Below are 26,688 nucleotides of genomic sequence, written 5' to 3' on the forward strand. Positions count from 1 at the left end.
GAGTATGGTGATCAGATCATGATATGAATAAACATAACAGTTTAAATAATGCACCAGTAAGGTCTTTTCGCGAACCACCATGAGAATTTCGGGGGGGGGGGCTGAAGCCCCCCGAGCCCCCCCCCCCCCCCCGGCTACATGCCTGTCCCAGGTAATCCTCAGAGCTCAAGATGCTTGTCTGTTCTTAAGGTGAAAAGCACATGTCTGTGTTTTAGATGTGGATTAGGAATCAGCTGGCTTTCCCTGCAATAGACAGTAAGAGCACCTAAAGCTTCAGAGAGCTCCTTTTGAGCCATTTCAAAGCTCTTTGCATGGGTGGTGATGATACAAATGTGTGTCTGGAAGTGTAATGTGTTAGGAAATGTATCTCAGTAACTAGTGTGAAATGTATGTCTGATAGTTGATGCACATATGAAATATGAGAGGAGAGTACAGAGCAGGTAAACCAGCTAAGCTTGAAATTTGCTTTGCCTCAGCTCTAAACTGAACTGGATAAATGAAGAAGTGATTTTCATTTTAAAAATCAAATTATTTTTATATTGCCACATTTTAAATAAGGAAATAGGAATGCTATACTTTTATGTATCAATTTTGATTGTTCACTTATCTGAAAATTATATAGTATTATATATTTACTTACTTACTTACTGTATTTATATACTGCCTTTCTCAGCCCGTAGGCAACTCAAGGCGGTTAACAGGGTAACATAACTAAATAATTAGTTAGAAACATAACTAAATAATTTCCTTTTTTTAAAAAATGGCTACTTATCTAGTATTGAAGGAGTCAAGAGCAATAGATGTTGCAGCCTCTCATTAAGTACAGTGCTTTTGTATACGCATGTTAAGGTCTACCAACCTGAAGGTAGCAGAATCTATAATAGTCTCTTTCCTAAAGCAATGGGACAGACTTGCCATTAGCGTTAGGACTGTGAGTGTCAATGAATCATTTGTCTGTCTTTGTATAATTCAGTTGTTATGTGCTCATCCCTGCATGGTGCAATTCATGTGGTTGTGAACCTCTCCCAACCTCATCTTGCTTCCTGCTGAGTTACAAAACTGGGGTTGAAGTAGAACCACCTGGGTTCACAGCAGGCGAAGATGAAATGTCATCTTCAATCAAAGTGGAGCTGCAGACAGAGGCAAACCAAGCAAAATCATATACATTAAGGAGACATGTACACAAGTTTCAGGAAGGCTGCAAGCTGTTGCGACTTGAGAGCTAAAGCTGTGGGTCTCTGAATCTCCTTTGATGTCCCTGGAGTTCCACTGTTTCTTTTCCATGGGTCTGTTGAATTATTACAGCAATATCTTAAGCGTCTCAATGGTTTCCAGTTTCACTTTTAAAATCATACATAAACCCATAATGAGTAAGACTGGGAGCTTAAATATGCCGGGAACTTTCCAAACCCACTGGGATTTTCCTCAAATAATCCTGATGAGGGAAAGGGAAGAGGGAGAGGGTGGGAGAGGATGCCACTTACTCAGCCCCCCTGTAAAAATAGACATCCCAGATGCTTCTCCAACTGTCAGCACACTTCCCACTCTTGTAGCAGAGTAACCAAGACTGGAGGAGAAAAACTTTTCTGCACACACACACACATACCTTGAATCTTTTTAATTCTCTCTGACCTGGATATAGGTAATGACCAAAAGAATTGCTCCATGGACAACCCAACCTTGCAGTGTTTCCAGAGTCTCCACTTGCCCCTCTGCATGCCACCATTGGCCGAGTGGAAGGCGAGATTGGAAGTGTCTGGAATGCCTGCTTTTTAACAGATGCCTTGTAAATAGAAGTACACCCCCCCCCCCTTTTCTTTTCCCCAGCCGGACTTCTTGAGAAAAACTCAGTGATACATGACAAGCCCTTTACCCTAACAAAAAACTTTTGGCTTTTGGAGTATTTTGAATTTCTGGATAAGGGAGAGTCAAACTGTAGTGCTTAGGCAATCTCTTGTTGTCTGAATATGATGGCCTTCCAAGTATGGGTCTTGACGGTGGATTCGTAGGTGACTGTAGAGCTCTATTCTTGACCCACATGTTTTTCCACAGTGAGGGTATCAGTTTCCAGGTGGAAGGTGGTTCCGGTCAGGATTGGCTTGACATGCCTTCCTCTTGGCACGTTTCTCCCTTTCGCCCTCCATTTATGCCTCTTCAAATTCTACAGCACTGCTGGTCACAGCTGATTTCCATTTAGAGCACTCAAGGGCTAGGGCTTCCCAGTTCTCAGTGTCTATGCCACAGTTTTTAAGATTAGCTTTAAGTCCATCTTTAAATCTCTTTTCCTGTCCACCAACATTCCATGTATTGTCAAAGGCATTCATGGCCAGAATCACTGGGTTGTTGTAGGTTTTTCGGGCTGTATGGCCATGTTCTAAAAGTATTCTCTCCTGACGTTTCACCTGCATCTGTCGCAAGCATCCTCAGAGCCTCACAACCTCTGAAGATGCTTGCCACAGATGCAGGCAAAACATCAAGAAAGAATACTTCTAGAGCATGGCCATGCAGCCCGAAAAACCTACAACAACCCAGTATAGTAACTGCTTTGGGAGACAGTGATTGGGCACTCGGACAACATGGCCAGTCCAGCAGAGTTAACGGGATCACTTCAGTGCTAGTGGTTTTTGCTTCTTCCAGCACGCTCACATTTGTCCACCTGTCTTCCCAAGAGATTTGCAGGATTTTCCAGAGGCAACGCTGATAGAATCATTCCAGGAGTTGAGTGTGACATCTGTAGGTAGTTCACATTTCGCAGGCATATAACAGGGTTAGAAGGACAATAGCTTTATAAGCAAGCACTTTGGTCTCCTTACAAATGTCTCGATCCTCAAGCACTCTCAGCTTCATTCTGGAAAATGCTGCACTTGCAGAGCAGACTGTAGTATTTATTTATTTATTTATCGTATTTCCGGCCCTATCTTACCCCAAGGAGGGGACTCAGAGCGGCTTCCAGTTTGGCACAATTCGTTGTCACATTGAAGCATAAACAGAACAGATTATAAATACATTAAGCATTAAGTCATTAAACATATAACAATCACTGTTACAACTGTAACAGTAATTGTTTATGTTTAATGATTTAATGTAACAACTGTTTGAACTCGTTATAAAACACAAGCAAATAGAAATAACTTTCAAAGACATTTTCCTGTTATATGACCTAGCTGCTGTTGCTCAAATACTCTGCCCGTAGGTCTGGAACTGGAAATTATGAAAAGGGACTGTGTGAACCTTTTGGGCTTCAAATTCCTTTGCATGGGAGATCAGCTGCTCCCTCTCTGCTCCCCCTTCACCAGCAGCATGAAGTTACTACCATGTTTGCCATCAAGGGAGAGCCACTGCTGTCTCAGCAATATCATGTCCAGGTTGATCATTGCAAGTGTGTTTGAATACCTCATAACCGCATTTTGCAATTTTATCTGCATTTTGAAGCAACTCCTATTTGCCTTCCAGGTATCCCAACATTGATTCTTGCCAGATCAGCATGTATTACACAATGCCTTTACAATCTGCATAGGAAAAAGAGTTTTACTACATGTGCAGAGTTCTGCCTGCCCGCAAAGCTTTTTTTGCTTGTTCATCTACACTTGTAAAAGCAGTGTTCGTGAGCATTCCTCCTCTGTTGAAGCAAATAAAGTTTCACAGTCACTTGGGCTCTTTTCAGGGGTTTCAGAGCAAAGGGACTGTTTCAATGGAGCTTTATTTTACAGGCGCCCCCCTTCCAAAAGAGTCTGCACATTTTTACATGATATTATTGTTTATAAAAACCACACATTTTATGGATAGATGAAATTATAACTGGCTTTCTGTAACTCTTTTTCTCTCTTTTATGTCTTCCCATATTAGTTGTCAACTATACCTAACACTTTACCTTGAAAACCCCCTTTTTAAAAATCAGAGTGGGAAGACAAAATGGAGTTTGGCAAGGTTGTTAACCTACATAGAATGGTGTGGTGTACTTCCTTCCGCTTTCTCACGCTTAAATGTAACATAGGCATTACTTTGTAGCACCCAATGTAAGGCTAATTTGCCTCATTTGAATCTGAAAAGGATCCCACATCCTTCCTGTGCCCTTCAGAGAATTCTAAAAGGCTCTGCTGAGAAAACAGATGTAGGAGTATGTCTCACTTACAGTTGGGGGCGATATGATTAGGGTTCTGTGATTAGCAAAATAAAGGGCAAAACTAAACTTGAAGAAAATAAGCTATTGAGAAAATGAATAGAGATGGACACAATTCCGCTTCGTTTATTTTGATACCATAACGGTATCAAAATAATTTTGAACAGAGAGCAGGGCGATAGAAGAGCAGCCTTCTCTGCGTTTTATTTTCCAGATGTGTCCCATTGCAAATCCCACAGTCCTCATATCAACACTGCCTTTTGCCGTGCTGTCTGGAAATTATGTAGGGCATATGGAGGGCAGCAGATGGGGAAAGCTGCCCTAGAATATATGTTGTTATATGATGAGGAACTCTTTTTAAATATGGAGATATTAACAAGGATATACAACAGGAAAAAGTAACTTTCCTTTTGGGGTAACAAACCAAATTTCAGTACTTATGACAGCATTGTGGAGTTTCTGAACATTTTGATGTTTTGTTGTAATATAGCCTATTTCCTACCTTCTGGGTATATGTGCCTTCAAGTTGACTGCTGACCTATGGTGGCCCTATGAATTTCATCGGTTTCTCTTATGCAGGAAATACACAGATGTAGTGTTGCCACTTCCTTCCCCTGAAATATTATCCAGAATCACTGAATGAACTTAAATGAACTTTAGTTATGTATTTGTCCTTTTCAGATGTCCTCATAGACTGAGATCCTGTATCATCTGGTGGAAAACCTGTGTCTTGTCTCCTTCTTCCCACATAGAGAAGTAACCTGCCTCCTATAGGCCTCATTTCTTATTTGCCCATTTAGTAGTAGCCCAGGTGCAGCTCATAGGTGGGCAAACTAAAATGTAGCCCAGGTGGCTTATGTGGTCCTTGGGACACCAACGTGCAGCCTCTGTAAACATCATGAGTCTCTTATTTGTTCCTTTTCTATTATGTACCATTAAAAACCTCTGTCCATAGAAAACGAGCATACTTGTGGCCCCTGAGAGAGATTTTCTGTTCGTATCAGGATCACCTTTAGAAAGTGCAAGTCACTTCTGGTGTGAGAGAATTGACCGTCTGCAAGGACGTTGACCTGGGGATGCCCAGATGTTTGATGTTTTACCATTCTTGTGGGAGACTTTGCTCATGTCCCCACATGGGGAGCTGGAGCTGACAGAGGGAGCTCAACCTGCTCTCCCTGGATTCAAACCGCTGACCTGAGAGAGATAATTCCATCATACCTTGGTCTCAGCAGTTGGCGAGAGGCTTTCCTTTTATTCCCACTGCCACAACGGTGGTCTTTAAGGGAAAGAAAATAGTCCAGCTTTTCCTGGTCTCAATCTTTTCCCATTGCCACCCCCTTTCCTTATGTGTCAATCCCTCATAGATAGTAAGCTTGGAGGCAGAGAGCCAGTCTGCTGTAGTGGCTTGAGCATTAGACTACAACTCTGGAGATTAGAGTTCAACTCGCTGCTCAGCCATGGAAACCCACTGGATGACCTTGGGCAAGTCACACACTGAGAGGAAGGCAAAACTCCCTTTGAACAAACCTTGCCAAGAAAACCCTGTGGCAGTCTTGTCTTAGGGTCTCCATACGTCAGAAATAATTTGAAAGTACACATCAACAACAACAAGCCTGAGTAGAGGGAATTGCCAAATTAACATTTATAAGCAGCTCTGGAGTCTTTTTGGCTGGAGGGCACAATATAAATCTTCTAAATAAATAAATGGAGGAGGAGGAGGAGGTCAACAGCAATATATTTTTCTCAGGGCTGGAGCTGGTGGGATTGGGAGGCAGAAAATAAACACTCCCACAAAGCCTCATATTATACCAGCAATATGGTGTGGATCAATGTTATAGCAGGTGCTATATAATATTAGAACTGGTTCCAGGCACACACACACACACACACACACACACACACACACACACACACATATATATATATATATATATATATATATATATATATTTGCATTAGACACATTTAGTTTGAATACCCTCTGTATTACAGCTGACATACTTCCTGTGTTTTTACATGAACTGTATGTTGACTCCGTTTGGGGTGGGAGGGTAGGCTGTCCAAAAGGAGTATATTTATTTATAACATGATGTATAAATACAGGGTATTGACACTCATGCAGGGACAGACAATGGGAATCTGCAACAATAATACATATGAGGATTCCAAATGAAGACTCCTTGTTCTCTGAGTGATTCATTATATCCATACAGAAATTCTCATAGCAAATAATCCCCTTGGCAGTTAGCGTGTATTTCATTAAAATATTTTATACTTAATTTAACTTTAGCAGATGAAACATGTGACCCGCTTCCAGATAAAGTACACTTCCACGCATTGGGTTTGTTTTATTGACAGAATTTATAGTTGCTGCTGCTCACCATTGTGCCGTCTGGGATTTATTCCAAGAATCAAAATGAATTTAGAGACAACAGCTGCCACAGGCCAAACAACTCCCCTCCTCTCCAACTGGGCCACCACCCGCTCATGCGCATTGATGGGATTGAAGCCCCTGGCTGTGGTCCCACAAAAGGAAGAACAAAAGCCTGTACTGTGTCCTTGAAGTACACCAAATGTGCTTCGTGATTGCTACTGACGGTGGTGGTGGTGGTGGTGGTGGTGGTGGTAGTGGTGGAGGAGGAGGAGGAGGAGGAGGAGGGGAAACTGCTATTGCTTATGTGTACTCTCTCAGGTAGTTTTTATTAGAATCATAAAACTAGTTCTTTTGCATCTAAAGAGGCATCGATTCTTTGCTAAACTATTCTTTATTTCTCTAACCTGAAAAGTTTGAGATAAGCTTACAGAAAAAATAACCAGCCACAAAAGCATGTCTTCAGAATACCTGTGATGTGAAATATGTTTTTGCCACATGCTTGTGGATGAACTGGAGGATTTAATAGTCCAAGATGGCAATAGTACCTGGAAAACACAAAACGGGCATATCTGAGCAAAAGCTGTAGAAGCTTCATACTGTAATGATGCTTTTAGAGAGGAAAGGAAGGAAAATAATATGTATGTATTTATTTATTTATTTATTTCGAGGTTTTATATACTGACCCTCTCACCTTCAAAGAGGGATTCGGACCGGTTCACAACATGTGTTAACATACAAAAAATATACAATAACAACACAATGCCACTTCATTACACGATTAAAATATCAGCACCATACACATTAAAACATTATCATCCCAGTTAAAAGAGCCAAATCGTCCGACACCATCACAATCCCATTCATCATCCTCCTTTCATGTGGACAAATAATTAAATCAGTTGTCAAATGCCGCATTCCACAACCAGGTCTTTGTTAGTTTCCTGAACATCATGAGTGCCAATGGATCACAGGAGATATGTTGTTACCTTCCAGGAGTAGACCTGAATGAAGCCAGGTCCATCTATAGCAGTGTTTCTCAACGTTCCTAATGCCGTGACCCCTTAATACTGTTCCTCATGTTATGGTGGTCCCTAGCCATAAAATTATTGGGTTGTTGTAGGTTTTTTCGGGCTATATAGCCATGTTGTAGAGGCATTCTCTCCTGACGTTTTGTCTGCATCTATGGCAAGCATCCTCAGAGGTAGTAAGGTCTGTTGGAACTAGGAAAATGGGTTTTTTATATCTGTGGAATGACCAGGGTGGAACAAAGAAGTCTTGTCTGTTGGAGCTAGGTGTGGATGTTTCAACCGACCACCTTGATTAGCATTTGATGGCCTGGCAGTTGTTTGGTGTGGCTTGTTAGTGCCTGGGGCAATCTTTTGTTGAGATGTGATTAGATGTCCCTGATGGTTTCCTCTCTGTTGTTTTGCTGTTGTAATTTTAGAGTTTTTAAATACTGGTAGCCAAATTTTGTTCATTTTCATGGTTTCCTCCTTTCTGTTGAAATTGTCCACATGCTTGTGGATTTCAGTGGCATAAAATTATTTTTGTTGCTACTTCATAACTGTAATTTTTCTACTGTTACGAATTATCACATAAATATCTGATATGCAGGATGTATTTTCATACACTGGACCAAATTTGACACAAATACCTGATACGCCCAAATTTGAATACTGGTGGGGTTGCGAGGAGAATTGATTTTAACATTTGGGAATTGTAGTTGCTGGAATTTATAGTTTACCCTACAATCAAAGAGCATTCTGAACTCCACCAACAATGGAATTGAACCAGTCTTGGCACACAGAACTCCCATGACCAACAGAAAATACCGGAAGGGTTTGGTGGGCATTGACCTTGAGTTTGCAAATTGTAGTTCATTATTTGAGTTCATCCATGTGAACTCAAATAATGATGGATCTGGACCAAATTTGGCACAAATACTCAATATGCCCAAATGTGAACACTGGTTGAGTTTGGAAGAAATAGACCTTGACATTTGGGAACTATAGTTGCTGGGATTTATAGTTCACCTACAATCAAATAGCACTCTGAACCCCACCAATAATAGAACTGAACTAAACTTCCCACACAAACCCCCTATGACCAACAGAAAGTATTGTGTTTTCTGATGGTCTTTGGCGACCCCTCTGACTCCCCCCAGGGGTCTCAATCCCCAGGTTGAGAAACACTGATCTATAGGTTTATCAGGGGCCCTGGTTGTATTGTATTGTATTTAGGAAATTGACTATGTGGTAACCAAGTCTAAGGATGTTCTTACACCATACAGACATAGAACAAATTTTGGGGGGGGGGGGGGGGAGAGAGTCATATCATGAAAAGTCTTTTTAAAACTCCAAAGAGCCAAATCTATGATTAATGTAATCATATGTTGGAGTCAGTCTGTCTAATAATATTTTAGTAAAAATGATGGATGAGACAGGTTTGGAACATCTGAATGCCGAAGCCACAAAATCCTGGAGGCAAATAAAACATAATGAGGTTTTAAATTTAAATCATTATACACCAATTTCATGAGTTTTAGAGCTGACTATAGCATTAGCCGGGGTGGTTCGCTATCAGATATTTCACATTATAAGATGACTGGAGGGGAAATAGAGGAATTGGCAGTTGATAGCATTCAAATGAAATGCTCAGAAAGCTGTGTTAAAGAGTTTACTTTCTCAGTCAAGCAGCTTGGTCATATACAAGGTACCATACAAAAGAAATGGAAGAGCACTGATGTATTAGTATACACAAATTCTGGTAGCAGTTTGACCAGAACAGTAGATTTAGTCTTTACTTTGGTTTGCCAAAGTAGTGTTCTCCGAGTGTCTTTTGCTTCAAAGATGCACCTAGAGCACAGGCACTGAGGAAACAGACTGTTTTCTGTATGAACCATGCTGAAGAAGGCTTTGTCTTCTTTCCCCCAGTGATTTTTTATGATGGGCTTGTTTTATCCCTGCTCCTTAAACCTGCACATTAGATCAGCCAGGAGTATCTCAGACCAAGTATAGATCTCTAAGTGCACATGTCTCACTTATCTAACCTTCAATCATCCAACGTTCTGTATTATCCAACGCAGTCTGCCTCCCGCCCGGATCCAGAGCTGTTTCAATACATTGCAATGTTTTGGTGCTAAATTTGTAATATAGTAATTACTATATTACACGAAGAGTCGGAGACGACTGAACGAATGAACAACAATATAACATTACCGTGTATTAAACTGCTTTTTCTGTCAATGTATTTTTATGTATTTTTATCCTTTACAATTTAGCTTGTAAATCGCCTAGACTCATGGAGGGCAACTAATAAGTAATAAAATGATGATGATGATGAATTTGTTATAAATCATGATGTTTTGGTGCTTAATTTGTAAAATCATAAAGTAATTTGACATTTAATAGGCTTTTCCTTAACCCCCCTCCTTATTATCCAACATTTTAGCTTAGCCAACATTCTTCTGGTCCATTCATTTTGGATAAGTGAGACTGTACTGTATTGTATTTTAATCAGAACCAGTGGGTCAATTTTAACCCAGTCATTGTCTATCCTTTGTTGTCTGTTGGGCATTCTAAAAAATGTCATATATTGTCAGCTGGCTTTTATTTCTAATTTCTTGTAAGCTACTTTCCAAACTAGAAGTGGCATACAAATGGAAATAATGAAGAGTTGATACTAGAAATAAGTGAATCATGGGGAGCAATGATTCTTGTAAAGAGACATAATGAGGCTGCAAAGAAAAGGAGACAGCACAATTTCCTCTTGAGTCTTAGACTTTTCCTGGAACTAGTTGCAAAAGAAAAATTTACAAGGGAAGTTTCACGTTCTTTCTTGCTAAAATGAAAAATTTCACAAACATAAGTCTTTATAATACAAAAATTCTTCAGAGTACAGATCAATGTTTTGAACCTTTAGGAACAAAAAGAAACTTACCTAAAGAGAACTTTGGGACAGTATCAGTTTGAATAAGAAAATGATAAATCTTTAACGACAACAAAAGTGCTTCAGAGAAGAATACTCTGCCCTTTTGATGTTTTCTTTAGCAATGAAAAGAACTGCCATTCAACTCTCCCAAACAAAGCCCCCCAGCTGTGAAGGCTCTTCTTAAGAGGTCTGTCCTTAAAAGTGGATCAGCAATGATTTTAAATGAATGTAGAAAATAATCAAAAATACATTTCTTGGGTGGGCAGGGAGAGGAGCTATCCATTTTGAAGATTTCTCAAGTTTGCAGAAATTGGCAGAGACAATGTGGACATTTAATCATGTTTGCTGAAATGCGTTTCTAACATCTCCCCCTTCTCTTTGCGGGCATTGCTTTTTTCCTCCTCTTGACTGAAACTGGTACAAGCAAAGAGAATGAAAAAGAATCCACTATTCCTTTCTTCCGTTTTGAAAGGAGGCCCTAGCACTCATAGAATCATCTGGCAATGAAGCTCTGTACAAACTGGGAAGAGTGGCAAAGTGGTCTTTTGTTGAGAGCTCGCGGGTGATCCTCCTCCGCTTTCATTTGCTGCATTGGAGGGGTTTTGATTACTCCTGCTCAAACAGCCACTTTGTGCTGCTGTGTTTTCTTGCGGATTTGCCAGGTGACCCCTGACTCATGGGCCCCCGGCCAGTTCCACCACAGGGACTGTTCCTTCAACAAGCACAGCGAGGGAAGGCAGCCTCCGCTACCGCCGTCCAGATGGAACACTGACTTTCCTGTTTCCTTTCAGCTCGTGGTGAATGTATCCTCGGTTGTACCTTGGTGTAAGAACGTGGAAAATGTTTTCCTGCATGCCAACATTAAGATAGCTTTCAATCAGGTTCTGCGAAGTATTTCACTCTCTTAGTTAATGGTACCCTTTATCCCTGGTGGATTTTTATTATATAAAATGTACAATAATAATAATAATACTTTATTTATACCCCGCTCCATCTCCTCCAGGGGGACTCGGTGCAGCTTACATGAGGCAACGCCCATCGATACAATACAAGCAATATAACACAAAACACAATAAAACGAGCAAAATACATAAAATGCAAAATCAAAATAATATACAACACAACAATATAAAATCAAACATTAAAAACACAAGGAATTTCACTAGGCAGGGCCAGATGCATGGATAAAATTATATATTTTAAAAATAAAATACTGGGAGATAGGACAGTGTAACTTATAAGGAGGAGGCTCCAAGAATGAGGAATGGTTTCATTGCACAACCCATAAAATAAAGTGTGTCTAAGAACATTTTGTGCAAAGTGTGGTCAGGGCGAATCTTACATTCAATCACTGAAGGCACATTGGACAGGACTGGTCGTTGTTCCTTCAGCTTCTATTCATGTGTTTGTTCTGTACACATAAAGTGATGGTTTAACATGCGATAGCATTTGGGTCTGAAGTAAGCCAAATCTGGGATGCACAGTTAGACTAAGGGTGTATCTACACTGTCGAACTAATGCAGTTTTGTACCACCTGAATTGCCATGGAATCACAGGAAATGTATTTTGATGAGGCCACAGAACCTTCTGGCAGAAAAGGCTTTTTTAAAAAAAAATAGTATCAGAAGTGACTTGAGAACATACTGCGAGTCACTTCTGGTGTGGGAGAATTGGCCGTCTACAGAGACGTTGCCCAGGGGGCACTCGGATGTGTTACCATCCTGTGGGAATCTCCTCTCATGTCCTCGCAAGCTAGTCCTGACAGATAGGAGCTCACCTCGCAAATTCGAACCGGCAACTTTCAGGTCAGCAATCCAACCTTCAGTTCAGCAGTCCATCCGGCACCACCACAGCTCCGAGAAGGCTAAAGATATTCTGAAACTATAACTCCTAAAGGAAAGAAGTTGCTAATCCAGTTTGGTTCCTAATTTTTTCCTAGAATGAATACAACAGATGGAAGCCCTATGAGTAGCTGAAGCAACAATCTTGGCTTTCTCTGTATTTATGGGCAATAAGTATATAATAGGAGCACAAGATAGGCCATCAAGAGGTTTGGTGTGTGGAAGGAGCTAAGTGAGTTTACATTTTAAAAAAGAAAAAAGGTTCCAATGCATTTTGGACATTTTAGAGAGGATTGAAACAATTTTTAAAATCTCAGTTCTTGTGGGGGTTTTTTCGGGCTATATGGCCATGTTCTAGAGGCCTTTCTCCTGACGTTTCGCCTGCATCTATGGCAAGCATCCTCAGAGGTCTGCTGGAACTGGGAAAAAGGGGGTTTATACTGTATATCTGTGGAATGACCAGGGTGAGACAAAGGGCTTTTGTAAGTTGGGCTAGGTGTGAATCTTTCAACTGACCACCTTGATTAGCATACAATGGGCTGCCTGTGCCTGGAGCAAACTCTTCTTGAAAGGTGATTAGATGTCCCTGCCTGTTTTTCTCTCTGCTGTTTTTGCTGTTGCAATTTTAGATTTTTTTTAATACTGGTAGCCAGATTTTGTTCATTTTCATGGTTTTAAACATTTTTAAAATGTTCAGTTACAAGGAATGTATATTTTTAAAGAAAAATCTTTCATTAATTTTAACGCAAATAATCTGATATAGAGTCAAATAAATAAACATTCAGAAAAAAAGCAAAAAGAAGAAAAGAAACAACAAAGGGGAAAAAGAATGCACAGTAGACTCTCAGTTAACTCAAGCAACCGGAACTTAAGGTAAAGGACATTAAGTCTAATCGCGTCCAACTCTGGGGGGTGGTGCTCATCTCCATTTCTAAGCCGAAGAGCCAGCTTTGTCCGTAGACACCTCCAAGGTCATGTGGCCAGCATGGCTGCATGGAGCACCGTTACCTTCCTGCCAGAGCGATACCTATTGGTCTATTCACATTTGCATGTGGCTGGCAGAAGCTGAAGCCAAAACCGGATGCTCACCCCGCTCCCCAGATTCAAACCGCCAGCCTTTTCAGTCAGCAAGTTCAGCAGCTCAGTGGTGTAACCCAATGCGCTCCCAGAGGGCCTGAACCGGAACTTAAGCAACCTGCAAAAAAACTGAAAAAATAATACTTTTAAATTTAAAAAGCTTTTTGTAATACAGTAAAGCAATAAAATTGTATTACATTAAGTTAAGTTTGTCTTTATTTTCTTTTAATTGTATTTTAATATAGATATCTCGTCAATACATAGTTTATGGTTTGATATAGTATGGGGTATAGAATTATTCTTAATAGTACTTCTTAAGCAACCAGACACTTACATTTATCCATCATCTACCAATAAATGTTTGTCATGTGCCATTCTTGAAATACTTCTATATATCATGTAGGCAAAATTACAGCATAGAAGAATGCATTGCTGATTCTGAAGATTGAAATGCAGAAGCATCATTGAATAAACGAAGGAAGATAGATGGTCACAGAGTAAAGGAGGTCTCCTTTGGTTCAGTTGAAATAAAGTCACAAACAGATGGATCGTTTCCCTTTAGGAAAGGAAACTAGGTGGATCCAGATGTCCAAACCAACAGTTCTGTCTGGTGTTAATGAAACTCTCAAACTTGTAATATTGCAGGTGTTTCTTATTAGCATTGAAAGATATATAAAACTTGGCTTCTGCTCTCTTGTTTGTGGTAGCACAGAAGAGCAAGTACAATTAAACTGAATTGCTTCATTACACAGAGTGAGTTTATTTAATCCCTGATAATAATGTGTGAAATAAATGCCGTTGTGGTGGAAGTATGAACGCTAGATGTGTTTCCATCTCGTATAAAGCCATGTAAACAGCAATGAGGATTTCTTCCCACTGAGAACAGCTTTCTTAGCACTGTGGGTTGAACATCTAGAACAGGGCTAGGGGCCACAATCTTCTGACTCAAGTATAAGCCTAATTTTTCAGCACATTTTTAATGCTGAAAAAGGCCCCCTCGGTGCATACTCGAGTGAGGGTCTTGGCAGGAAGGCATGGGGCTGAAAGAAGCCCTTTGCAGGGCTTCTACCAGCTACATGCTTGCTTCTCTTTCAGCACCGCAACCCAGCTGAATCTCTGTGCCAAGAGAGGAGGAAAGGAAGGCGCTCAGCTGGTTTGCTGTGCCGAAAGGAGAGGAGAAGCTGTTCATAGAATCATAGAATCAAAGAGTTGGAAGAGACCTCATGGGCCATCCAGTCCAACCCCCTGCCAAGAAGCAGGAATATTGCATTCAAATCACCCCTGACAGATGGCCACCTCAATTAATGTAACTGTATTGGTATTTTATTTTATTTTCAAATTTACCAGTAGCTGCTGCATTTCCTACCCTATACTCAAGTCAATAAGTTTCCCCAGTTTTTGTGATAAAATTAGGTGCCTCAGCTTATATTTGGGTTGGCTTATACTCGAGTATATACGGTACATTGGTTTCAGTTAGGTTTCAAAACAAAAGCCTGTTTATGTACAACAGATTGGTCACCATTTGCTATATATTACAGTTACATTAGTTATTCCTATTCTTTCAAGTGAAATTCCATTTACGACAATGTTGTTCTATTTTTTTGTTGGAAAGGTTTCTTAAGGGAGGTTCCCATAGCTTTTCTCTGAGGCTGAGAGAGCATGACTTGATTTTTTTTTCTAAACTAGACCATGTTAATAACATCATGATATAAATAAGTATAACTGAGTTAAACGAAGTTATATAAAAATGTAATGTTTGTTTGTGGGATTAACATAACTCAAAAACCACTGGACGAAATGACACCAAATTTGGACACTACACCCCTAACAGACCAATGAGTGACCATCGGTCATAACTCCCCCCCCCCCCCAAAGTGGAAAGGACATAAAAATCCCAAAAAGCTAAATGACAATACAGGGAAGGAAGGGGAGAAAGAAAGAAAGAAAGAAAGAAAGAAAGAAAGAAAGAAAGAGAGAAGGAAGGAAGTAGGTAGAGAAGGAAGAAAGGAGAGAAAGAGGAAAAGAAAAGGGATGGAAAGAAAGGGGTAGAGAAGGAAAGAAAAAAAGGAAAGGAAAGAGGGAGCAAAGGAAGAAGAGAAAGAAAGAGGGAGGGAGGGAAAGACAGAAGGAAGGGTGGAAGCAAAAAGCAAAAAAGGAAAGAGGTAGAGAAGGAAAGAGAAAGAGGAAAAGAAAAAGGGAGGAAGGAAAGAGATGGAGAAGGAAAAAAGAAAAGGGAAGGAAAGATGGAAAGAGGGAGTGAAGGAAAGGGGGAAAAGGAGATAAAGAGGGAGGGAAGGTTGGCCACAGCAATGCGTGGCGGGTACAGCTAGTAATGAAATAATTAGAATAAAAATGTGTTCATAAGAAAAATATTGAGAAAAATATTTTTCCATACTGATACCTTAATAATATTAAAAGTACTAAACAGTAGTCCCTAATTATGACTATGACTTGTGCTCTGTAATATATTGTTAGCAACATAAAATTTGATTGGATAGACATGCCTCCCATTTGACAAAAGAAGATGGATTATGAGGGGGTTCTGGAGCAAAACCCTGTTCTTGGGCGTTTTAATTTCTTTCAGCATTTCTTCCTTGTCTCCATAATGGAGTACAGACTACGTGAATCAAAGCTGATAAATCTTCAAACTTATCTTTATTTGTTCCTGAAAGGTCTTTATGTTCATTTTCTATTTTACTTTCATTCTGGGAAGATAAAGAAGTCAATAATTCTGAAGTTCATGTTCTGTGTTGCTAGACTTGTGATATATTAGTGATGTAGGATGACTATAGTTATACAGTAACAAAGCTGCCTAGGGCCCCATCTACACCAACCATTGAATGCAGCTTGGAGTCAGTTTCCGAGTGCTCTGATAATGTGCTGCAACTCACTTTAAGCCCTTTACACTGAAATAAGCAACATCAAGGGAAATCCAAAATAGACCTGTAATGCACATCAGCACGTTCTAGGGTAAATCACATTGCATGGCAAAAGCAACTCCACAAAATGAGAATTGCTATATAAACATCCAATGGGCTCTAAACATATGCATTCCAGTAGAAGGAAATTTTTGAAAACCCGAATTCACTGGAGTTGTCAAGCCACAGATACGGAGAATATTGGAATCAGTTTGAGGCCTCCCTTTGTGGTAGTGTAAGTGCCTTCATTTTCACAGAAGTCAGTCTAATCACCCGCATAGTGAAACTGATTTCTGCTGTTACTGTTCAGAAATAAGCTAAACGGACAGAGTCTATGTGCCCTAGGTGTTAATTTGCTCAAGTGCTTATATCTTTATGCTACTGTTGTTGTGATTTGATGTCACCTATTGAATTTTCTGCTCTCCATGCACTTGTCATTCTTGTTTTCTCTTTTTGACACAGCTGCAACTGGCCTTAAGTCATACGGGGTTGACACATTTTGTAGCAAGGAAATGATAAATGTGTATTTTAGGTAAACAAACAGGGTTTTCTGGTAGCTCTACCATTTGAGTATTAGAATATTGTCCAGGCTTTCAGAACCTAGGTGTGTCACGTAGCTGGAAAAAAAATAGCAGAGCACAGCCTCTTTTGAAAGACACCAGTATACTCTGCGAACAGTACATGGCTCATATATTTAGTGTTTATATCACAGCAAGAAGTCTGCTTAAGTTGCACTCTGTTTATTTGGCATCTCTTTTTGTTCCCCCATGCAGAACTGATTAGCAGAGTGAGTGGGAGGAAAGCAAGTGCAGAGGTTTACATGCATTCATTTAACTGGTTCTAGCCCACTTTGCAAGAACAAAGAAATCTAGAAAATTGTATTTCTTTTACTGAATCATTCTGCTCACATAACTTCCAAAATCATAGCTGTCTTTTAAGTCTTTGATGTACATAGTTGAAGCATATGTGGAAAATGAACTGAGCGAATTGAAAAATAAACAGGGCTTTCCCTTTCTATGCTTGACGTTTTGTGCTAAGCTGCAGTGCTCCTGTCTGATAGAGGATGGAAATGCATTAGTTTGCGTTCACGGATAAGATGAACCAGGATGCTCAGGAAAGAATAAGGATGTACTTACTGCCCACTTTGCTTCAAAAGCTTCCTTTTCTGAGTTAATGGAATAGTCTTGGAGGTCATATTGGAATCCTCATGGATTTGTTGTACTGGGGGACTTCAAAATCCATGCTGAGGCATAGTTTGAAAATGGTTTGGGACATCATCACCTCCATGATAAAGAGGGATGTGTAGTGCAAGGGGACTCCTGTTTGAGGTTGTGACCAATGGTCTGCAAGTCCCTGCAGGAGACTGTTGCTTTTTGACAAAAATAATCTGAAAACCTTGTGAGACTCTTGGCTGATCATACCCTAATCTTCTCTTTCCATTCCTTCTAAATCTAAAACTCTGTTTCTAGTGTTGGATTGAAATGTAAAGTTACTGTGATGCTAGCAACATTGGCACTGAAGAAAATCGCATTTGCCCCAAGCTATCTGAAGGGCTAAAGTCTCCCAGAAAAGTTTTCATAGGCATGGGGAGGTCCTTCCTTTGATCCCTCCATTTTAGAGGCATGGTTGATGGACATAAAGAGATTACTTTTCTTTCCAGGCCTTGGATCACCCTGCCAAGGGAGTCTGGCCTATCTCTCTCCTTCCATCATCCAGCAAAGACCTTTTTACTCCAACTGACCTGAATTAGCAATCAAGCAAACAATTACTTTATTTATTTACCCTATTTATACCCTGCTTTCTCTACTCCGAAGGGGACTTAAGGCAGCTCACATGTGGCATTTTTTCAGTGCCTTGCAACACATACAGACATTGAAAACTTAAAATCAATTGAGTTAAAATGAATACAAGTTAAGCATTTAAAATTAAATTCAATAATAAAATCACACCATCCAAAGATCGTGGTCCAAGGCCAATTCCATAATCATTGCACATAATCCAATCGATATTGCACTACAGTAGTCTCAGAAAGCCTGGTCCCAGAGTCAGGTTTTTACAAACCCTCGCTTTCCCATGCTGGAATGGGAGTGTGATCTAGGTGGCATCTACACTGTAGAATTAATGCATTTTAACACCATTTTAATTGTCAGGCTCAATGTTGTGGAATCCTGGGGGTTATAGTTGGTGAGACACCAGCAGTCTTTGGTAAATAAGGCTAAAGAGCTTATAAAACTACAACCCCATGGTTCTGTCTCATTAAGGATTAATTCTACAGTGTAGATATGCCGTTACTCTCAAGGAAGAACCACTGCTTGGAAGCAATCTGTTATTTATAATTTAGTAGATGTTGCTTTTTACAGTGGTGTTTTTTTCCCCTGCAACAGACAGGGCTGCAATGTACTTCTTGTCAGTCCAACATAATGGGGTTTCTGTGTGTTATGCATTACTACATGTTCTCCTACTGAGTCTCAGCAGTAGATGTAGGAGGAACAGAGTCTTGTGGCATCTTGGGCAGCTAAGAAGAATCAGCAAAGTAGAGGAAATGTGAGGGACGGGGTTGCAGAAGGCAATGGCAGTAGTAAAGAAGGCACGTCAAAAACATGAGTGGCTTTACATGATAAGGAAGTTAAACTTCGGAAAGTACAAAGTTGTCCTGTTTTTCTTGTCTTCAGGGGCGGCTCGTCCATTACGCGAAGTAAGCGGTCGCAGAACACTTTTTTTTGCCAGGGGCGCAGAGGCGCCTCTGTAAATGCTCCTCGACCACCACTTGAGGAGCCCCCCCTCAGCTCACAACAGCCCTAGCAGTCCGGGGGGAGCCTCGGCTTTCTTGCCTTGCTGCCGGGCGAATCTTTTTCCAAAGGGGCCCTTGAGCCTCGCCTAGCCCCTCTCGTTCCTGCTTCACCCGGCCACCGGGTGCGCAAACAGAGCCGGCGCTCAATCATTCTCCGTGTTCGATCCCTTCCTCATGACCAGCTCCCTTTCCTGATCCCCCGGCGCTCCCCCGCCTCCTCTCCTCTTCCCAATCCACGGGTGGGCCAAGGGGTGGAGCCGCCGTGCCTGGCCCGCTTCGGGTCCAGAGGCGTGTCTGAAGACCCCAGCGTGAGCACGAAAAGTCACCTCTTCTCCTGACTTTCTCTTCAGCCATTGGGACCAAGAGAGAGAGAGAGAGAGAGCCCCTCCGGCTGGAGGTATCTCCCACCTCCGCTCCCTCCTTTGTTTTTGTGCCTACCTTAAGGAAAGGTGGGCATCTCCACCTCTCTCTCTCTCTCTCTTGGTCCCAATGGCTGAGGAGAAAGTCAGGAGAAGAGGTGACTTTTGGTGCACACGCCGGGGTCTTCAGGCACGCCTCCGGATTCAAAGCGGGCCAGGCAAGGGAGCAAGTGCGGCAAGTGTAGTTACTGGGATGTATAGTTCACCTACAATCAAAGAGCATTCTGAACTCCACCAATGATGGAATTGAACCAAATATGGCACATAGAACTCCCACGACAAACAGAAAATATATATCAATGATTGGTTGGGGGGGGGGTGCCAAAATACTGTTTGCTTACCATTGAAAATTACCTAGGGCCGCCTCTGCTTGTCTTCCTTTATTCTGCTAAAGTGAAAAAGACATCTACAGAAAGAATAGAAGCGTTAGTGTGAATGCATGGGACGAGTGAGGAAGGATGTAAACGGTTTGGGCCCAGACTATTAGAAAAACCACATCTCAATATACAAACCAACACGAGCACCGCGTTCGGCTGAGGAGGCCCTCCTCCCGGTCCCCGTCTCAAGTGCAACTGGTGGGAATGAGAGAGAGGGCCTTCTCTGTGACCACTCCCCACCTCTGAAACTTCCTCCCGATAGAATTAAAAATAGCCTCCTCCCTCCTCTCCTTTAAAAAGTTACTAAAGACACATCTGTGCAATTTAGCCTATGGAGAGGAGGGGGATTAATTACATCTATATACACTCTCGCCCAGCTGTTAATATCCGCCCAGTTTACCATCCCCTTGCAACAAATTTAACCTAATTTTTGAAATCTTTTAATGAGATTTTAAAGATCTAATATGTTTGTAATTATGTGCATTGTTTCACATGTGGTTTATGTGATTTTTTTCATTTATTCAGTTGTTTTTTTATTTGCTTGTATATTATTATAGAGCAGTGTTTTTCAACCTGGGAGTCGGGACCCCTGGGGGGGGGGGGTGTGAGGGGTCATCAGAGGGGTTGCCAAAGCCATCAGAAAACACTGTATTTTCTGTTGATCATGGGGGTAATGTGTGTGAAGTTTCACACAATTCTATCATTGGTGGGGTTCAGAATGCTCTTTGATTGTAGGTGAACTATAGATCCCAGCAACTACAACTCCCAAATGTCAAGGTCTGTTTTCCCCAAACTCTACCAGTGTTTGCATTTGGCCTTATTGACTGTTCGTGCCAAGTTCAGTCCAGAGCCCTCATTGTTTGAGTCCACAGTGATCTCTGGATATAGGTGAACTACAACTCAAAACTTAAGGCCAATGCCCATCAAAGCTTTCCAGTATTTTCTCTTGGTCATTGGAGTTCTGTGTGCCAAGTTTAGTTCAATTCTGTCGTTGGTGAGATTCAAGATACTCTTTGATTGTAAGTGAACTATAAATCCCAGCAACTACAACTCCCAAATGACAAAATCAATCCCCCTCAACCCCACCAGTATTCAGATTTGGATGTATTGGGTATTTGTGCCAAATTTCACCCAGTGATTGAAAATACATCCTGCATATCAGATATTTACATTACTATATTTGCTACATTAGTAGCAAAATTGCAGTTATGAAGTAGCAACGAAAATATTTTTTATTGTTGGAGGTCACCACAACATGAGAAACTGCATTAAGGGGTCATGGCATTAGGAAGGTTGAAAACCACTGCTTTAGAGCAATTGCTTTGGGGACATGAAGTGGAAAGAAAGGAAGATTGGGTGAGTATTGCGATGGTCAGAATTGAGGGCCAATCAGTGAGCATTTTGAGAGGAAAGCAGGGTGGATCATCCTGTAGTTTTCAAGGGATGATCCACCCTGGGAGAGGTCAACCCTCCTGTTTAAGGGGCTCCATTGGCTGCCGTTCATTTTCCGGGCCCAATTCAAGGTGCAGGTGCTTACCTACAAAGCCCTAAACGGTGTGGGACCCACCTACCTGTGTGACCGCATTTCCGTATACGAACCCACACGATCTCTTCGTTCATCTGGAGAGGCCCTGCTCACGATCCCACCTGCATCACAAGCGTGATTGGTGGGAATGAGGGACAGGGCCTTCTCGGTGGTGGCCCCATGACTCTGGAACTCCTGCCCCAAGGACATCAGGCATGCCCCAACATTGGCAGTCTTCAGAAGGAGCTTGAAAACATGGATGTTCCAGTGTACCTTCCCAGATTAAGGAATCCCAAGCAACATGTCCCAAATGCACTTTACGAGAGAGTTAGAATTGTCTGCACACCCACTTACCCCCCAAAATATCCATCCTTTTTCACCTTGTCATGCCCAGCATTTTTAAAAAATGTTTAACCTTTACATTTGGCCCTGCCAGGTTTTTAAATTGCGTCGTGATATTTTGTTATTGTTTTTGCTTTGCTATGAGTTATTTATTGTTGTATTGTATTGTTGTGGTTGTGTTTTTGTTCTGATGTATTCTGGGCTCGGCCTCTTGTAAGCCACACCGAGTCCTGCGGGAGATGGTAGCAGGGTATAAATAAAGGTTTATTATTATTATTATTATTATTATTATTATTATTATTATTATATGAGGAATCTATTGAATTGCTTTGTGGATGCATTGGTACAGCTGAACAGTAATGAGGGATATAAAAGGCTGCTGTGCCTGGCAAAGCACATATTGTGCTGAAGGTACTTGAACTATAAGAACTGTGAGTATAGAATTATTATTATTATTATTATTATTATTATTATTATTATTATTATTATTATTATTATTATTCCCCACCAACCATCTCCCCAAGGAGACCCGGGGCAGCTTACAAAGGGACAAGCCCAAAAATTATAAATAAAAATAGAGACACAATTAAAATCAATGAATAAAATAATAAAACAAATACAGTCATAACAACATCATAAAAACAATATGGCTGAGATAAAGGAAACATAGCTGAATTCAGGGTGGTTTATAAAATTAGAGTGTCTTATGATAAAATAAATACCATTTATTTTTCTTAATTTGTTTTATGTAGAAACTGTCTTTTTTGTTTTGGAGAAGTAGATCATGACTCCTTTTCCTGTAAGGCCAATGACAAAATTATGAAATTTTTATATGACCCAACAATTGCTAAACATTTAATTTTAAAACCATATTAAAATCTTGTTTACTACTTGTAGTGCTAAACATACACCTCTACAGAGTCCAGTATGCATGGCTTCCAGATATTCTTGAACGATATCACCATTTTCTTCAATAGTATGAATGTGTGGGGTTTTTAAAAATATATTTTTGAATGCCTGCATTCAGCACAGTGAAGGTTTGTGAGGCTTTGCTGTAATGGCAGATAATAGATTCTTGCTGTCTGGTTGTTTAGAACTGTTGAATGGAGGGTGAACTTAAACTTATCCACAAAAGCCCTGGAGTCATTTTGAAACGAGTCCAGCCATGTGCTTGTCATTCTTGTCCTGAATCTTAACTAGGCAGCCAATGATATCATGTATAATTCGTGTCTTCGAGAAGAAATGGACAACATTTCAAAGACTTTGGCTTGAAAAGAAACATGTAGGTTACACCCTCTGTCACATCGTACACAGCCCTGAAATCAGGCAGTCTTTAGACGTGCGCAGCTTGTGCACTGAAGCCAAGTTGCAAAGGACAATGGAAAGGGAAACAGCCACTCCATCTAGCTTTTTCACACCCTCCTCCCTACTGCTGTCCCAAAAATACATGCCAGCAAAAAAAAGTGGGGAGGAAACACAGTAAAAGAAGGAAAGAAACAGACTAAAATATCCTTTTCATTTTATTTTATCTTAGTTTATTGTATATGCCATCTTTCTCCTAAAGTAGGATTCAAAGAGACTTATGGATAAAATTAGTTAAAATGTTAATACTGTTCTGTAATCAAGACACCATTGTTTTAAACTTCTGGGGTTTTATTGTGGCTTTGGCAGTGTGTATTACTTGCATCCATATCCATGTATAAGCCTAGTTTTTCAGCCCTTTTTAGGCTGATAAAGCCCCTCTCGACTTATACTCGAATCAAGGTTATTTATTATTTTACTTTGTTATATAATAATAATAATAATAATAATAATAATTTATACTCCGCCACCATCTCCACAAGGGCACTTGGGATGGCTTACATGAGGCCAAGCCCAGCAATACAACAATGCAAATGTACAACATAAGAATAAAAATATAAAAAATGAAAATAAAATAACATAAGATACAAAAAACATTATAAATAAACACATCAGGAAATATAAAATCACAATATTATTATATTTATTTTACTCTGTTACTATTATTACATTTATTATTATTTCCTCTAATTATTATTATTAACTTTATTGTTGTTGTTGTTGTTACTACATTTATTAATTTACTGTATTTACTATTGTTATTACATTTATTATTTTACTCTATTATTATTATTATGTTTTATTTAATTTTATTATTGTTATTATTATATTTATTATTTTATTCTCTTTATTGTTACTGGAAAGATATGTAAGCACATTTACATTGAAGAAGGTTAGAATTATAGTTTAATCAGAGTTGGACAGTCTTATCTTAAAATACAGTTTTATGTAAATATTCAAAAACATTTAACCTACTAATACCTCAATTGATGTGATTTTATTGGTATCTATTTTTATTTTGAAATTTACCAATAACTGCTGCATTTTCCACCCTTGGCTTGTACTCGAGTCAATACATTTTCCCAGGTTTTTTTTGTGATAAAATGAGGTGCCTCAGCTTATATTCGGATAGGCTTATACTCGAGTATATATGGTAGTTTCCCAAATGGCATGCATTTCTTGAACAGTTGTTTTCCTCCTCTTTTTTTTTTTTTTTTTTGAGGCATGTAGTACCTGGAGAAGACCCCACAAAAGCTGTGGTTCACTTGATACTGACTCTGTTATCCTTAGATCATTAAAGGATGGAGATATGGGAATGCAGGGAAGATCAGCCCTACACCATATTCATTGAAGCCTTTACAAAGACACTGAATGGCTCTATTAATGAGAGCTAAATTTTACTCACTCTACATGTGGAAATGAGTTTTTCTGAATACAGTATTTGCATACCTTGGAAATGTACATACAACAAATTGTATATAAATTTCATATTGCCTCTGAGTATCAATGGTGAAATGGAGAGTCACTGTAGGACAGTGGCACTTGGCAAATCCAGACCCCTGCCCTACAGTGCCATTAGTGTGGTCAGCCTAGTCTTGAGTTTTCATTGAAAACTATACAAGGTGTTCAACCTCCACATAGATTCAGCACCTTAGAGAGTTCCATTAAAACTTAGGTTTTTAAAGAGTAAAGCCTGAAATTCAGGCTTCAAATTGGAATCATGATCCCATTGGCATCAAAATTATTAAGCTTCCATTAGTGTAGGATGATCACAAAAATGGTTTCCACTTTCCTGGAGGAAGTGAGGTAGGAAAGAAGCAAAGCCAAAATGATCTTAGTGATCAAGTATACCATTTTTTAAAAATGTCCTGACAATAGTGGATACCCTGGATTTGAACAGGTTGAGCAATTGCAAAATAAATAAATCTCTGTTGAAGAAAATGTGCCAGACTGAAGAGCCTGGTGTGGTTTCCTCTCCTTCTTCTAGGTCAGTCAATGTGAGTGATTTATTTAAAAAAAAAAAAGATTAATTGGGTGGAAGCTGAGTCTGTGGAATCAGCAACTAAAGTCTTGGTGGTTTATGAACAGCATTTTCCACAGTGGTAATAAGGGTGTAGAGTTACTTCATAAACCCAAGGTTGTCTTAAGAGGACATTTCTCTTAAACTACAAAAACATCAGCTGCAGCTAAAGGCAGAAAAAAACCTGAAAAGGGTGTGTGTGCCTTTTAAATCTGGGGCAGGTTAGAGAAAGGCTAAGAGCACAGGGTACAAAGCCAAGTGCACGCTCTGCCATTAGTTTGTGGTAGACCTTATCATGTGCTCATTCCTGTTTGCCCACTTTGAAGCAAACCTTGTACTGACATGGGCCATGATGGAAATCACACTTTGGAAATGAAAAAGGATCCTATTTCAAATGATTTTCTTTTCTTTGGCGATGTTTCTGATTTGGAGCACAAACACAACTTGGAAAGAAGTTGTTTATGGGATTTTTTTTGCTTGTCACTGTTCATTACCTGTGTGTCCCAAAAACAATTACAGTAGAGTCTTGCTTATCCAACATAAACAGGCCGGCAAAATGAGGGACAGACGAAAATGTTGGATGATAAGGAGGGATTAAGGAAAATCCTATTAAACGTCAAATTATGTTATGATTTTACAAATTGAGCACCAAAAATCATGTTTTACAACAAATCAACAGAAAAAGCAGTTCAATACATGGTAACGTTATGTAGTAATTACTGTATTTATGAATTTAGTGCCAAAACATTGCTATATTTTGAAACAGCTGTGGATCCGGGTGGGAGGCAGATTGCGTTGGATAATACAGAACCTTGGATGAGCAAAGGTTGGATAAGTGTGACTACTGTATTATACTATAGCTACTGGCTGATAAATGGGCCAAGCCAGGTGAGGCATGCTAGACATCAAAATGAAAACAAATATGCATTTTTTGCCTTTACTGTTGTTTCTTCCAGGATTTTAGATAATGGGCTGTGTGCAATGTAAGGATAAAGAAGCAACAAAACTGACGGAGGAGAGGGATGGCAGCTTAAACCAGAGTTCAGGTTATCGCTATGGGACCGATCCCACCCCCCAGCATTATCCAAGTTTTGGTGTGACTTCCATTCCAAACTACAACAACTTTCCTACAGCTGGAGGACAGGGACTGACTGTCTTCGGTGGTGTCAATTCTTCTTCACATACTGGCACATTGCGTACAAGAGGAGGAACAGGTAACACGTTCATATTCATTCTTTTACTCCATATTCAGAAACTATTTCAGTAAAAAAAATACGTTAGGCTTTATTGTTCATTGTGTTTTATGTAAAACTTTGATAATAACATTTTAAAAGATCTGTATACAGAAGTTATAGTTCATCTATAATTGCTCTCCATAAATACCTCTGCCACAAAGTGGAGGGTGCAGGTTTATTCTCTTCTGCCTCAGAGGGTAGAACTAGATCTAAAGGTTTCAAGGTACAGGTGATTAGATTTTAATGGATTATTAGAAGGAATGTATTGATAGTGAATGAACTGACAATGACGAAGGAATGTAATAAAACCAATGGTCGAGAGAGGTGATATGGTAGCCTTCTCTAGATAGATATCTT

General features: G+C 40.0%; 1 protein-coding gene across 3 annotated transcripts in view; it reads left to right on the forward strand.

Moving 5' to 3' along the window:
* FYN (FYN proto-oncogene, Src family tyrosine kinase) overlaps positions 1-26,688 on the forward strand; it is a 162,804-nt gene that overhangs the window by 99,611 nt on the left and 36,505 nt on the right. For all 3 annotated transcript variants that reach the window (XM_060753183.2, XM_060753182.2, XM_060753184.2), the window contains exon 3: positions 26,053-26,310. In XM_060753183.2, the coding sequence (XP_060609166.1) occupies positions 26,064-26,310 (247 nt within the window). In that variant the 5' untranslated portion in view covers positions 26,053-26,063. The remainder of the gene's footprint in view (positions 1-26,052; positions 26,311-26,688) is intronic.

The sequence above is a fragment of the Anolis sagrei genome, chromosome 1 (genome assembly GCF_037176765.1).
Source record: "Anolis sagrei isolate rAnoSag1 chromosome 1, rAnoSag1.mat, whole genome shotgun sequence".
Taxonomy (NCBI): domain Eukaryota; kingdom Metazoa; phylum Chordata; class Lepidosauria; order Squamata; family Dactyloidae; genus Anolis; species Anolis sagrei.